At 44.0% G+C, this 15,293-nt stretch overlaps 1 protein-coding gene across 1 annotated transcript in view; it reads left to right on the forward strand.

The window, feature by feature from the left end:
- Nucleotides 1-15,293, forward strand: part of DNASE1L3 (deoxyribonuclease 1L3) — a 160,866-nt gene that overhangs the window by 74,671 nt on the left and 70,902 nt on the right. The window contains exon 3 of the mRNA XM_085624758.1: nt 13,692-13,790. Coding sequence (XP_085480884.1) covers nt 13,692-13,790 — 99 coding nt within the window. The remainder of the gene's footprint in view (nt 1-13,691; nt 13,791-15,293) is intronic.

Here is a 15,293-nt window from a genome sequence, read left to right on the forward strand (position 1 = left end):
CCGGATATCAAACGGTATTTTTGGGCCTCCCAGCTGGCTGCGATTAATCACGGCCTGTACGGGCCCGCTCTAAACCCGGCCTTTGAAATGGATAAGATGTTACTGCCGGGTGGTGATTATAACCGAGCGCTTTACTCCAGCTCGCTTGACGCCCGTCTGACGGGCCCCACGCGTGTCATGGTACGAGTGTGGCACGCGGCTAACGTGGCGATGGGGTGGAAAGGTCGTTTGACCCGGGCGTCGCCACTATACGCATCTGAGCAGTTGGGCTCCCTGTGGACCTCGAAGGGCTTTGAAAAGTGGGACATGATAGGCATCAGCAGGGTGGGTGATCTCTGGACAAGGGGGGGATTCAAAACGTTCGAGATGCTACGGACAGAATTCCAGTTGCAGAACAGGGAGTACTTTCGGTATATGCAGATCCGTCATGCGCTATGCTCCGTATTCCCGGACGTTGCCTCCATCCCGGAGTATTCCCCTCTGGAGGATAGAGTGCTAGATGGACATGTACCGGACAGCACAATTTCATTAATCTATAAAAAACTTATCAATGACCGCTCGGGACTGCTGACTAACCTTCGTGAGGCATGGGTGGCCGATGGATTGGAGCTGGATGACGAGGACTGGGTATCGGCGGTGGCCTCCCCGAAAGAGGTGGCCATACCGGCCCGCCTTCGCTTCGTCCAGCTCAAGATACTCCATAGGGTCTATGTTACGGGGCCAAGGCTACTGCGTATGGGATATGCTGTGGACGGGCGGTGTAAGCGTGGGTGTGGTTCTTTGGGGACCTTTCTCCATATTTTGTGGGAATGCCCGGAGGTGGAGCGATTCTGGCGTGGTGTGCATGAGGTCCTACGGGTTGTTACGCGTGTGTCGCTGCTGCCCGAAGCGAGGAGATGCCTGTTGAATGTGTGGGAGCCAACCGACTACTCGGTGCCGCAGACGCGGTGGGTGACTCTGGGATATATGGTGGCCAAACGCGACATTGCTCAACTGTGGGGTTCCCAGAGGTCGCCGACTGTCTCGGCATGGAAGGATAACATGGATTGGTGCATGTTTCGGGAAAAGGTGGTGTATGTTGCGAGAGGTAAGCCTGGGACATGGGTGAACGTATGGGGCCCCTGGAACGCCTACCGCGGGGGAATCTGTACCCCGCCGTTATTGCCCGATCCGTCACCGTCCCCGTCCCCTTAGCCAGTTTATCCCCCCGGTCCCGGGCACTGAGTCCACCTGATCCCAGTCTTGACCTTCTTCCCCCCCTTGCTACTCCTAAGGATTGGTAGGGTCCCCCCCGCTAGGGGAGCACATGCTGCTGTTTCCGATTGTGGGTTGCCTTGTGGATTTGTTCTTTTGTTGTTATTTATATTAAAATAAAAACGTTATGTGGGCCCGGATGGTGTGGTTACCACCGCTTCTAACTCCTGTGCATTTCCCTTTGCCGCGGCATGCGCGCTATTGTTTGTATCACATGCTCCTCTTGTTTGCTAGCGGCCGGCCTGAAGGTTGTAGACCCATCTTTGTATATTTTTTTAATTTTGTAATAAACGGTTTAAAAAAAAATAAATAAATAAAAAAATATCCCTAGTTTTTTTTTTTTTACCAATCCCCGCCTTCATAACGAAGGTTTTTCCAATATATACCTTAAGGTCCAAATTGGCCATGAAGGATGAATACCTGGTTAAAGCCCTCTGTAGTTCGTTTGGGGTGCGGGCCAGTATCACCGCGTCGTCCGCGTAAAGAAGGGCCAGAATTAGGCGATTGCCTACCATAGGGAGGTCCTGCGCCCCCCTCAACAGCTCCCTCTCCAAACCGTTGGTGTAAAGGGAGAAGGGGAAGGGAGCCAAGACACAATCTTGCCTGACGCCCCTCTCCACTCCAAACGTCGCGGTGAGTTCTCCACCGGTCCCGAACCTCACCCTAGCAGTCGCATTTGCGTATGATTCCCTAACAAAGGTGACTACACTCTGCTCGACTCCCATCTCTAACAGGAGGGACCAGAGCTTAACATGACTAACACAATCAAATGCGGCAGATAGGTCAACGTAGACCATATAGAGGGCTCCATCCTTGATATTTACGTATTTATCCATCAAAAGTGATAGATTCAAGGCTTGGTCAATGGTGCCCAGACCTTCACGAAACCCATATTGTAAATCGGATAGGATATTATTATCTGCTGCCCACTCCTGCAAACGACCAAGAATTAAACGACCCATCTTTTTTTCCCAGGGAGTCCAATAGGGAAATAGGGCAATAGCAGGATACTGAGCTTCGATCCCCTTTCTTAAAAATCGGTACCAGTATAGATTTTTTCCAAGATTCCGGAAGTCCCACAATGCACAGTGCATTAAGGACCCTGGTCAAAAGAGGGATCCAAAGATCAGTATTAATTTTAAAAAAGTCTATTGGGACCCCATCGGGGCCCGGGGCCTTCCCTATCTTACATGAGCTTAAAGCACGGGTGACCTGGTATAGTGAAATGGCCAGGTCAATAGGAAACGGGGAAGACGATTGGTGGGGAAATTCATTTTCCATATTATTAAGAGATGATGGGTTATCCATAAAAAATTTTGAAAAGTGCTCTACCCAGTCTTTTTCATCAATGGCGACCTCTATTTTTGGAAAGCCACCGTTATCATTCAAAAAAGGTGATTTTGCCACTTTCCAGAATGCAACACTGTTTTTATGTAAACAGCTCTCGTGCAGTTGGTCCCAGAGTTGTTGTTTTAGCTCCAATTTTCTTTCTTTTATGGCAGAGTTATATGCCCTCCTCAATTTGGAAATCTCGGCCGGAACCCTAACTGTCAAACGTAAGGCAGATTTTAGGTTTGAATATGCTACTGTGCACCTGTGATTAAACCAACCCCGTCTTTTCCTTGTGGTATTATTCCTTTTCACCATTAAGGCTTCATTTATGGCCTTAATCACAGTGCCGAAGTTGGTGGTAACATCAACGTCTGTGGTATCCAGATCTAAACATTTCTGAATGGACGGGTATGCGTTGGTTACCACAGTTTTAACAATTTCAGCGGGGTCAACAAGGGCCCACTTGAGAGAGTAGCCATTTAATCTGTCTAATACTAGATTGTTTTGATCCAGTAGACTATGGATATTAGGGTTGGACCTATGGGAGAGTTGAATGGTAACACTCAGAGGGTAATGATCACTCAGAACAATTTGATGTAAGTAGAAAAAACTATCTCTCTTTAGTACTCCATTTGATATCAAAATGAAATCAATGGTAGAGTGAAAACCTCTCCCGTGAAAGGTAGGGGCCATTTCCATGTTCGGGTTGACCAGGTTATTGGCGATTCCTAGATCTAATTTGAACATGGTTTCGTTTAGGGAGCTACCTAGGCTTGTGTGGCTAAAATGAGGGATAAAATTATCTCTCTCGTCATTTAGGCCACATAGAAGTTGGTTAGTCACTTGACAAGAAGTCTGATTAAAATCGCCACCCCATATGGTAGTTATCTCCCTGGCTAATTTCTTTGTGAAAGAAGATATTAGGGAGTTTACTGATTCCACTGCTTCTGAGTCAGGAAGGTTGTTATAGTAATTTACCAGCAGGAAAGTGTCCTTCGTATTTAAACGAAAGCTAAGAATCTGGAAGTTGGGGTCGAGTTTTATTACCCTCAACTCATCTATATTAATTAAATTTGAAATATAAGTGGTTAAACCTCCCTTAACCCTACCAGACTTGGAAGGTTGGGCAGGTGAGAAATAGGTTTTGTAGCCATCTACGTGGACCGCTGTAGTCAACCATGTCTCCTGTAAACACAGAATGTTAAAATTTGAGATAAAATTAGTCCAGACATCGTTTCCCAATTTGGAGCGTTGACCAGCTACGTTCCAAAAAACAGCATCAATTTTTGGCTTAATGGACTCCCGACCATGGCCGATTATGGTATTTAGCGATGGAAGCGGGTGTTCCAACACTTCATCTGCCGATAGAGGGCCGGGGCTTTGGTCCAGTTGTGGTAGATTCTTATTATAAACTGTGGAGGGATTTGGACATGGGAGAAGGGAATCACAATTCGTTGATACCTTTTCTCGACACTCTAGAAAATCCAAATTATTTCCCACCATAGGAAGTCAATCTACGTCCTCCAGCCCTCTAAGAGATGAAAAGCGGTTGGAAATGGGGATGTTAAAATTTAAGCCCCCAGGTTGGTGTCGCGGATAAGCTCTAAGCTGTATTGGGTTCCTCACCAGTGTCTGGGGATAAAAATAGGTTAAATCATAAGTTTTAATAATGGTCTGCTCTTGCCCTTGGTACCAATTTATTATGTGCGTTGTTGCCCTACGATCTCTAAAATTAACAATGATCAGGTCCCCATTAATTTCCTTCGGCCGAGATCCAACCCAGCCGAGTCTACGTACATTTAAAATTTCACCGTCAATGTTGGCCGGTAAAGGTCTGTTCTGTCCTAATCAGTGTACAACCTTATTCTTTAGGTCGTGGTATCCTTCTTTTTTCCCTTTTTCTAATACTGGGACTCCTGCTAAGACCACCACATATGGGACCGCCCCCGGGGGCAAATCTATATGTTGCCTATTTGCACCTTGAGACTTTCCCGGCACAGAGGATACGGTTTCATTTAGTTTATGGGGATCGGGACCGTGGGTTTGCGCACTGGAGTTTATCTGCCCGATTCCTAACTGAGTATCATCCTTCAATTGAGGTATCGAGTTTTTGGGACTCAGTGAAGGGGGTAGGCTTTTAGAGGCCACTGACTTAGTCTGTCTGTCGTCTGTCAATAATGAGAGATTTTGGTTGTGTATCACTATTTGGTTGTGTGGCTCTATTCATTGATAGATCATTTATTTGATCGATATTTCTTAGGATCGACTCCTCCAGTGACCCAAGTTGTTTAGACATGTAGGGAGGATCTTTGGCTTAATCCAGAGGAGACTTGTGTTGTCCTACAAAAAAAACAGTTGGCAAGAGCAATAGAGGAATACAAAATGTTGCAAATGCTACGCCTAGAGCCTAGCACTAACATGACCTCTGTATTTCTCGAAATGAAATTAAGCTACAGCTTTGAGCCTGTATTGGATTTGATCCAACCATTGCTTGCCAAGAAACTTTACATCCAATTTAGGCATGGATCTCTCCCTTTGTTTTCTAGGACGAATAAATGGGAAGGTTCTATAATTCGTTCTTGCCCAGGGTGTAGTTTGAATGAAGAATCAGAGGCCCATGTATTATTTTTTTGCAAGGCTTATATTAACCCACGCAAAAAATGGATCATTCAACTAGCCAAAAATCTTGGTGTAAGAAATTATAGAGACCTATATAGGATAATGAAATCCGATACCTCACCCCTATTCGTCACAGCAACTGCAAAATACCTTTTCTCAATGTGGGTAACAAGAAAACACCTAGTATTATAACGCCTTTTTCTTATTTTCTCCAAGCCATGTATCTTTTTACTGTATCTTCGTGCTAAACATCATTTACTTTTTATGTACATGCAACGATTTAAATTATTGTTTTATGAGAGGTTTTAAGATTATTGGTTATATATGTTGTTTCTTTTTAAACGTGATGTCTGCACTTTTATGGCAACTTTGCCGCAATAAAGTTTTCTGACTGACTGACTGTTTAGACATTCCCTTCATTCTTTCAAGAAGTGGGAGTAAAAGTGATCTAACAAGTGTCTCCACGTGTCCCGTTAACTCATTAATTAAAGGATCAAAATTTTGAAGATCCAAAAGAGTTTCGGAGCGCTGAGGCATTGGGACGTCTGGGGAAACAGGCTTTTTGGTAGCTTTCACTGGTTTACTTTTGTTATTACTACTTATATTATTTTTATTATTATGTTTTTTCCCTCCCCTCTTCCTTTTTTTTGATGGCAGGCCTGAGGTGGTATTTTCGTTGCCCTTCTTGGCCTTCTTGGCCAGGACATCATCACTAGGTGTCTGTGGCTCTAAAGTAATAAGGTCAGAGGAAGAATCTAAATGTAGGTTAGGGCCAGGCCCTGTTAAATAAGTGTGTTTTTTTTCCAAAGGATTACTATTTTGCATGGATAAGGGAACACTAGCTTCGCTCAATGAGTTATTCCCCAAACAAGACAAAGGTGGTACAGGGTCCGGGGAAGTGGCCAACTGGATCGATCCGATCGAGGAGCGTTTATTCAATAGGTGATCAGCCGAAAGGCGTCGCTCCACCATGGCAATTTCTTTCTCAAGTACTGAAGCAGCCCTTATGATGAAATTATCCAGGGTTCCTCGAACTGACCCGCCTAAATGTGAGGGTCTGCTTTGGGAAGTGCGGGACAACATACTTAGAATGAAATATACTTGTACTGGTTAAAGTATCATAGACCACTATGCAAAGCTCATACAAGGGAAAATATACCGTAGTATCGACACACACGTACTAAATGCTTGATTGGACAACAATAGTTAGGTAAGAGTCTTACGCTAAACGTCCCGAGTGGTGAGGCAAAGAGAGGGGGCCCAGCCCTGCCTCCTCCTGCCCCGGACGGCCACAGACGGCCCGCCCTTTGCCCGGGCTTAGCCCGCGCGCAGTCCCGCGACGCGGGGAGTGCAGTCGATTTTATAGCGCCTCCAGGCGCGACTGTCGAGATGACAGCTTCCGGAGTTTAGGGGCGAAGGAGTCTGGAAGTTGTGGTCCCCCCTCCACACAGCGGCCGCGAAGGTGGCGGTGGCGGCGGCGGGAGGGAGACCTGGCCAGCAAAGAGTATGCTCAGGTAGGGAGAGCTCCGCTGTATAATGGCACAGTTCTGATGTTGAGCCCCAAGGTTCTGAGGTATTAGAGCGCCTCTGAGGTATTATCACCTTTTGTAGAACTTTGAAGATCCATAATAATCTGCCAGTGGGTTTGAAATTAGAGCTAAAATTCCCCAAGATTAGTTTAGTTGAAGTGGGGGGACACACCAGTGTGTGTATGTTGGAACTGGCACTTTCTGGCTGGGTGAGGCAAAACCTGTCACTTCTGTCAGGGGCGGGTGATTATACGCACTGTATAACCTAGGCTCATCCTTGAGTTGCTTGGCACCGAGCAGGCAGTTTTGACCACAAAGGCAATGTGTGAAGCAATGGTACAGCACTCACTCATGATAAATACCTTGAGCACCACAAAAGACAACTCACATGTGATGTATGTAAATAACGTTTGTGTTCAGCACAAATAATAATCAACACAACATGAAGATCATGTATTTCTGGGCATAAACCACACTTGGAATTATTACTAGCAATACTAGGACAACTGTGTTCGAATGACATCAGCAATATGCAAACTTGGGAAAGATCCTATTCTAAAACACCCTCCACCCCAGCATCCTTATGCGGTGCAACACATTGTCCACCTCGGGCCCACCCTAGCAGTTCTTATAATTCAATCCCACACAGTTCAAGGGTGCACCCTGGGTCATAATGATAGCAGAAATATGTACTTACACAGAATTATACCACTTTCTAGTAGCACCGCGGGCCGAAAAACAATGTCACACGTAATGCTCCTTTGGCAAGAAATCAACGTATCAGGCAAACCAGTGTTCAGTGTTGTGAATCACAGTTGGTTGCCCACTGTCACTCCCACACACCCCCTCACTCCACACTGATAGACAACACAACAGATATTAGGAAATTCCATTTGGAACGCTTTTGCACACTATGCGCCCTGCACCCTAATGCAGTGCAACTGAAACCCAGCAGGAAATTGATTACACACTGCAGACCCAGTGGTCTCAAACCTCCCCCACACTCTAACTCACCCCAACTATCCTACACCGATGGATTGAAGACACCCTTTCCTCCCGCTGGGCACTAGGCCGTACATGGCCAAAGTCACTCTTAGTCGGGATCCCAGGGAAGCAGGTGGGGGTAGGCAGCAAGGTCAATTAGGAGGCATTCAGCAAAAGGGGTTTGGCAGCCGTCTGGCACCAGCTCAGTTCTGCGAAGCACAGGGGGATCACGCAGTCTCTTGACCTGCTTCCGTCCAATCCTAGACGCATTCCTCCAGCCCAGTCAGACACTCTCACCACCCAGGCCCGAGCCAGGCAATGTTACCTGGCAACACAGTGTTGTAGGGGAAGGCTGGGTGAGGACAGGGCAGTTCTTATGCCTCGCTGAGGGCCAAGTAAGGGAACAGTCGATAAATGTGAATGAAGCAGGGGGCGTCTTGGAAGGAAGACAGCATGTCAAGTCCATGTTGATCAGAGACGCACCCACGCAATATGGACACAACATCAGGTGCACGATTATACGGGTCGCACCAGAACATGCTGGTCACGCTCAACGAAGAGTTGCAAATTTCCGTACCTCCTTGTAAATTAGGCTAAACAACCGGTGCATGTCAATATTGGCCGCACCAGATAATTCCGGTCACACACAACTAAGAGTTGTAAATTCAGTACCTCCCTAGAAATGAGGCACAACGTCAGGAGCACTTTGATATTGGTCGCACCAGACAGTTCCGGTCACACAAACAGGCGCAAGTTCAGCAATGCCCCACAAGGTAGAATGAAGTACTACAATGGTTATGCCCCCACCTCTGAGAGTCTCAACCTATGAAGCGGACACCGCACGCAATGAGCATGCAGTCAGTGTGACGCATGAGAGAGATACAGCACAGTCGGCGAAGTTGGTTACGCTCAATCCCATAACCTGTGAATTTGCTCACCACCAAAAAGACACTTATGAGTGCCCAAGACCCCATGATGTGGGGGCCACGCCTCTTAGATGTGAGCAAGACTTTGGGGCTCTGCACAAAGCAATCCGGTCTCCAGGCACAATTCTTAGTTCTATGCACATGCTGCACTAGCAGTTGTGATCCAGCAGACAATGTGGGCACTTGAGAGGGCAGCACTCTGCAGGTGTCACAGGTAGGTGGTGTTGGCCCCTCATAGGAGATCTTTGATGTCTCTGAGACCTCCAAAAGCACAGGGAGCAAGCTAAACAAACCCTTGGAGAGTACACTTCAAGGTGACACACAGCAGTAGGTAGTCGGCCCTGGCCAGCCACTATTCAGGAAGGGCACATTGTCCCTTTCAATGGTAGTAATCCTTTTTATGCACAGCAGATTCCTCTGGCAGTGTGCACCATGTAGTTGCAGGTTCTCCAGTCCTACGTCCCCACAAGCGTATCTCACCCTCTACTGAAGTATGGCAACCGGCAGTTATAATGGAGTGTGCCTTTGAAGTTGGGGGTGGTTGACAATGTTTCCCTTAAATTTCAGTGCAGTGTGCCATGAGGCAGTGTAATGTAGATATTTATCTTTAGTGGCTCCGTGATCTGTCTCCAGAGGCTAAGTGACAAAACCTCTTCTCCAATGTCTCTAGCCGGCTCGCTAATGGCAGAGGTCTGTCGTTCCAGTTGCATGCCAAGTGTTTTATGACTGTCACTGGGGAATGCCTAGATGTGCCCCCCCAACTTTAAGTGTGGACTGGAGCCAAACACCAAGGCTCACAAAGAGTTTTGGAGCACAGAAATGCCCACTTTCGGTAAGGCGTTGTCACTGCAAATCCAATTAAATGAAACATCATGAGGCTGCTCAACTGCAATCCATTATTGCAGCCTGAAGTGATTTCAACCATTTTCCCATGTTAGCCTATGGGAAGAGCAAACCTCATAAGTAGTGAAAACACACGTGGCTATTCCTCACTACCTGGGCAGGGGACACACTTGTGTACCTGCCCTACCTGTCACCTACCACTTGCTTCACCCCTTAAGGTGTATCCTCGGGGTACTCGGGTGGAAGTGAAAGGTCCTCTCAGGATGGCTAGTGACTTAAACAGGCCAGTCTGAGCAAACGTGCAATTGTGCACACCAGTCTTCAATGGCACACTGGACACATATTTAGGGGCACTATCGGTGCAAGTGCACACCCCACCATGCAATGGCAGTCCGAACATGTATTCACAGTCATCATTGGTGTAAAGCACACACCAGCCTGCAATGGCTGGCTGGACACGTATTCAGAGACACCATCGTTGCGCGTGCACACACCAGCCAGCAACGGCAGGCTGGATACAAGTTTAGGGACACCATTGGTGCAAAGCGCATACCAGTCTGCCATAGCAGACTGGACACGTATTTAGACACCATTGGTGCGCATGCGCACACCAGCATGCAATAGCAGACTGGACACATGTTTAGCACACTATCGATGACGAGCGCACACAAGCCTGCAATGGCAAGCTGGACATGTATACAAAGGTACCATTGGTGCAAACGTGCATCCCAGCCTGCACTGGCAGGCTGGACCGAGGTCTTAAAACATCGTAGGTGCACATGCGCCCCCACCGGTCAGCTATAGCAAACCTGACTGATTCGTTAGAAAACTCAGGTGAGCACCACTTCCTAACATGTGTAGGATCGGCACGTGCACTTTCACACTGCACTTGCCCCAAGCCCGGAGACCCTAACAAGAGAATCAGCCATACCCACGAAGTGTCCCTTAGGAAGAGCAACCCCCTAGGTAGGGAAAACGCACATGGGAGTTCACCTCTACTCGGGCAATACACACGCTGCTGTACCTACCTGGCGACTCACCTACCCCCATTTGGTGGTAGTGAATGGCCTCCTCAGGGTTGGCTACAGAGTGAGACCAGCCAACCTACACATGAGACATTTAATTAGGTGGGTGGCACAATCGGTGTTGCACCCGCCCTGGGTATGTGGTGTACCTTTTTACAGGGCACTCACAGGTATGGCAGCTAAACCAATCAAGTAAGCACACGATCTGGGCATGTGCAGGAAGGGCGTACACACTTTCCCATTGCAGTACAGTGGGAATGTGCCCAGAGTCCTAAGGTAAGGAAAAGAGAGTTGGCCAAAAACCAGGAGGACAAAAAGCTAAATGTTTTAGGGAAATCCCTCTAAGAAGTGCTATGTCCAACAGAGTTTTAAAGGGTCTGGCAGTTCTCCATTTTTAGGAGATATTCATACAGAAAGAAACTGATGTAGCAGGAATGTCTGCATTAGTGGCATTGCCACAGGACCTCCCGCCAGAACAGGAAAAAACTCCTGATCTGGCGGGCGGTCACACCATGGGTTTGGGAGTACCACAGTGGGACCACCAAACTCGTAATCAGGCCCTAAGTGATTGAAGACAATCATACCAATGAGAATAACTGGCCTTTTGCTTTAAAGTACACCAATGCTACACTTTGTCAAGAGAAGATAAAAGATAGCTGATATAACACAATTTTCTGATATAACTTTAAAAAGTGACAATCTGGGAGTCATCTGAATAACATGAGACACGGTTTGATCAGGTTAGATCAACTAGAAAACAGTTCATAGAACCACCTCTAGTTCCAGAAAAAGGTCAGCGTTGGTTTTGGGCCAGTCTTATTTTCCATGCTTCTAGCTACAAAAATGTTCCTGCTTTTAGGTTCACTTTGCCTGTGTGAAAGTTGATTGGCAGGAGATGGAGGCCTATTCAGGACTTCATAGGTTATATATCTGAATTTAAAGTGTATTCATGCTTCATTGCATAAGTGAGGTAAGGTGGGCAACGTTTTTAAATGAAGACAAGAATATGGTAAAATAGTGGCTAGAGCGTTCGACCTCGAAGCTGGGGAACTGGGTTCGAGCCTCGGCAACAACGCTTAACATCCTGTGATTCTGGGCAAATCACTTAATCTCCCCATGCCTAACGAAAATGAATGTGTCCATCTGTAATGAAACTGGTGCTCATGTAAAGCGCTCTGATACACAATGTCAGGTTCGAGCCATATAAAACTCTAAAACAAAAAAAAAAAGATTGAACAAGATTTAAGTCACCCAGCAAGCATGGACATCAGTTTTAGTGGGGTAGTCAACAGCAAGAGTTTGCTTTTATTTTGGAGTCTGTGGAAGTGAATGAGCATGATATTATGTCCCAGGTTTTCTGTTTACAGCAATGGAGAATATGTAGGAGAGATTGTCTTGGCATGGGCTAGGTGTCCTATTGACCTAGTTTAAAGTATTTAATTGGAAAAAAATCATTTAGGGCTTAGAAAACTTGATCCTGCTTTTGTAATTGCCTAGGACCTTGTGTGCTTTCCGCAAATGATTGCTTTCTTCAATAGTTGGACAATAGATATTAATTGATGTGGTGAAGCTGGTAGTAGCCTACAAAAAGGGCATATTATCAAGCACGGCGTTAAAATTATCGCAGCTTTAGCGTCAGAAAACTGCCGCTAAAGTGGCGATAATGGGCTTGATAATATGCCCTTGAGAATTCCCACTGAAGCCCATGTTGACACCAGAACATGGGCTTCTATAGGAATTCCCAAGGGCATATTATCAAGCCCATTATCGCCGCTCTAGCTGCAGTTTTCTGCCGCTAAAGTGGCGATAATTTGAATGCCGTTTCTTGATAATATGCCCCATAGTTCGTTCTAAAATTGAAATACGTGTTTTGTAATCACGATGCGTACGGGAGGGTTGAATCATTTCTCTTTTTTAAAGAGCTGGGAGGCTTTAAGTTCATTAATTCTTAATTGATGTTTAGTGAAGAGTACATGTAACAGGCATCATTATATACCTGTGAGAGAGCGGTCAAAAGTTGAAGTGTCACTTATTGTAGTGTGGCTTCTTAATTTTATCAAGTAGAGCACACATAGCAGGTGTGAGTGCATGCATGTGCAGATTTGAGAACAGGACACTTACTGAATATCTGGAAAGATTGTGTAGGCCACATTGATTAGAAATTCATACAAGTATAATGTTGAAGGAAGTGTGAGTGAATAAAGAAATCTTTGATTATAAATTAACCAACAACCATTAAGGATATATCTAATTACTTACAATGACATTAGTTGCATATGTTGTTTCTGGTGCAATTGTTTTCGGTATAGCAAAAATAAGAATATTAATAATAATAACAACAATATTATTATTAATACTAACAATAGCAATGACAATAGTAATTTGTCTCCAGAGCATGATTGAAATTATGAGTACCATGTCAATAATACCCATAAGCCTTGTTGCTATTGCACTTTTATGTTATTGAACACATCATGGTTATTAATGGTTTATACACAGTCAACTGAGAAGAACCATGGTTTAGCATTGTTTTGGCTCCTCATATTTGGGCAGGGTTCTATTCATTTCTCTTTCACCTCCATTTACATGTTTGTTTCTGCAGGGAAGGATAAGAAAAGAGAGATTACTTTGTACAGTGTTCTTCTTTATCGCTCAAATTAGGCATTCTCAGAAAAATATCCAACTCGTTTTCATTAAATAAAAAATTACGAACATTCACATATACTTAGTTTTTGATATTTTAAAAAATGTATTAAAAAAAAAGAGATTTGATCCCACAGCAGGATTCAAATTAGGGGCAACTAGCATGTCCAGTAGTAGCAAAGTAATGTACTTTTTTTAGTTTTTGATTCTATACAAAAATTATGCAGATTGGGCATTCAGGTCACTTGTTGTCCCATCCATTTTTAACCCTTTGCCCCCATGTCTTCAATATCACATGGATTACATCAAGTGAATTTGTTCTATAATCATACGCAATCCATCTATGAATTGTCTACTGGAATAAAGGAATTCTCTGCAAAATAAAATTACATACATGTTTATACTGCTTAACTACTATGCCCATGTCGGGAACTCATTGAAACAAGAAATACTATGAACGAACATACACAAGAAGACATTATTCTAGAGACTGGTTACATATCATACATTTATGTCACAATTATTGTATTTTGTAGCCAATCAGAGAAAAAGGGGAAAAAGGACGTGTATCAGTATGTCATCAGCCAAAGGCTCGGAAGAAAAACTTATAAGGAGCAATACGCTTTTATCTATAAGTAAGTAGAAGTCTCATATTGTTTTCTCTCCATTTCACCATTAAAGTATATATAGTGTTTGACGTACTAAATTTTGGCTATATGTGCAACTGATTGGGCATTTCAATCTGGTAAACTGGATATACAACACGTAATGAATGTATCAATGTACTTTAGTAATGATTGAATAACAAGGAACTCAAAAGCATTGCTTGTTTTAATGCCTTATTTAAATATGATTTAAATAATGAATATGTGTTATTACCTATTGTTTGTAACTAATGGTATGGCTTTTATGGATCATGGTGTTAATAATTGGTTGGTATTATTTTAAAATATTTTTTTATTTCATAAACATATACAATTTGAGCAAATCCATTTACTGTGTTTGTGCTAGAGCTATGTTACGTCATTGTACAGTTATGATTTTGGTACTTGTGATAAAGGCAGGAATATGTATAGAGATTCGGATGTGCAAAGAAAATACTCCTTGGCTCGCTTGTAGAAACATTTTGATCAGATTAGAAAAAATTACTTTAGGAATATTAAGATCAATTATTCAATACATGTTAGCTTTTGGTGGACATTGTTAATTTTTACTTCTTTATTAAGGTTATGCGTTGTTAAAGATAGTTGTAATCATAGAGAACAGGCCCACTGCTACCTTTTAGGTTAAATGTTTGAAACAAATTATTTTATTCTTTCATCATTCATTCATTCCTTAATTCGGATAAATACATATCCATAAAAGCATAAATCATATTTCAGCAAATAAAAAATAAATAATTACATCACGATATAATGTATAAAATCAGGTAAGTTAAGACATTATCATAAAGTGCACATCGTTTTGTGGGCTCGCACAGCAGTTTTCAGAAAGGCACCTACTCGAAAGGCCAATTCATCATCTTCCAGAAGGAGAATAGATCTGTATGCAGTTTCAAGGTGGATAGGTGAATTATTGTTAAAATAAAGTATTAGGAGCCTGTAGCATACTTATTATAAAGTTTACAAAAAAATAGGAAATTTAATATGGAGTTGACCACTCTGGCCGTCACACAGGCATGGCAAGAGATCGAAGTTGACATGGAAGCCGAGAGGGAAACAGAGTAAAAATCTCACAGTGCCCGCTCTTAAGGGAAACAGGAGTCCCCTCTCCCACCGGACAATAGGTTTTGTAGGATAACTAGCCAGCTGGTAAGAGGTGTTCTCAATTGACAGAAAAGCAGCTACCGTTGGTTTCTTTGACTCCCTGTCTAGTCTTACCTTGCTGTAAAGTGTTTCTGCTAACAGTGTCTGCCTCATTTGGATTAGTGAAAATATGTTCATTATTAAGGCTCCCTATTTTCCGTTTTTACTGGCTTTACAGATAAATACAGACGGAAAACATTCATTTTCTTGTCTGTATCCATTTTTAAACGTGGATGAAAATGGAAATTGGGTTGCTTTTTGAGTAATAACTAAATACTGTCTGCCATGACTGCCAGACCAAAAGATTTGTGGATTGATAGGTACAGGGTGTAA

The sequence above is a fragment of the Triturus cristatus genome, chromosome 9, assembly GCF_964204655.1.
Source record: "Triturus cristatus chromosome 9, aTriCri1.1, whole genome shotgun sequence".
Lineage (NCBI taxonomy): Eukaryota > Metazoa > Chordata > Amphibia > Caudata > Salamandridae > Triturus > Triturus cristatus.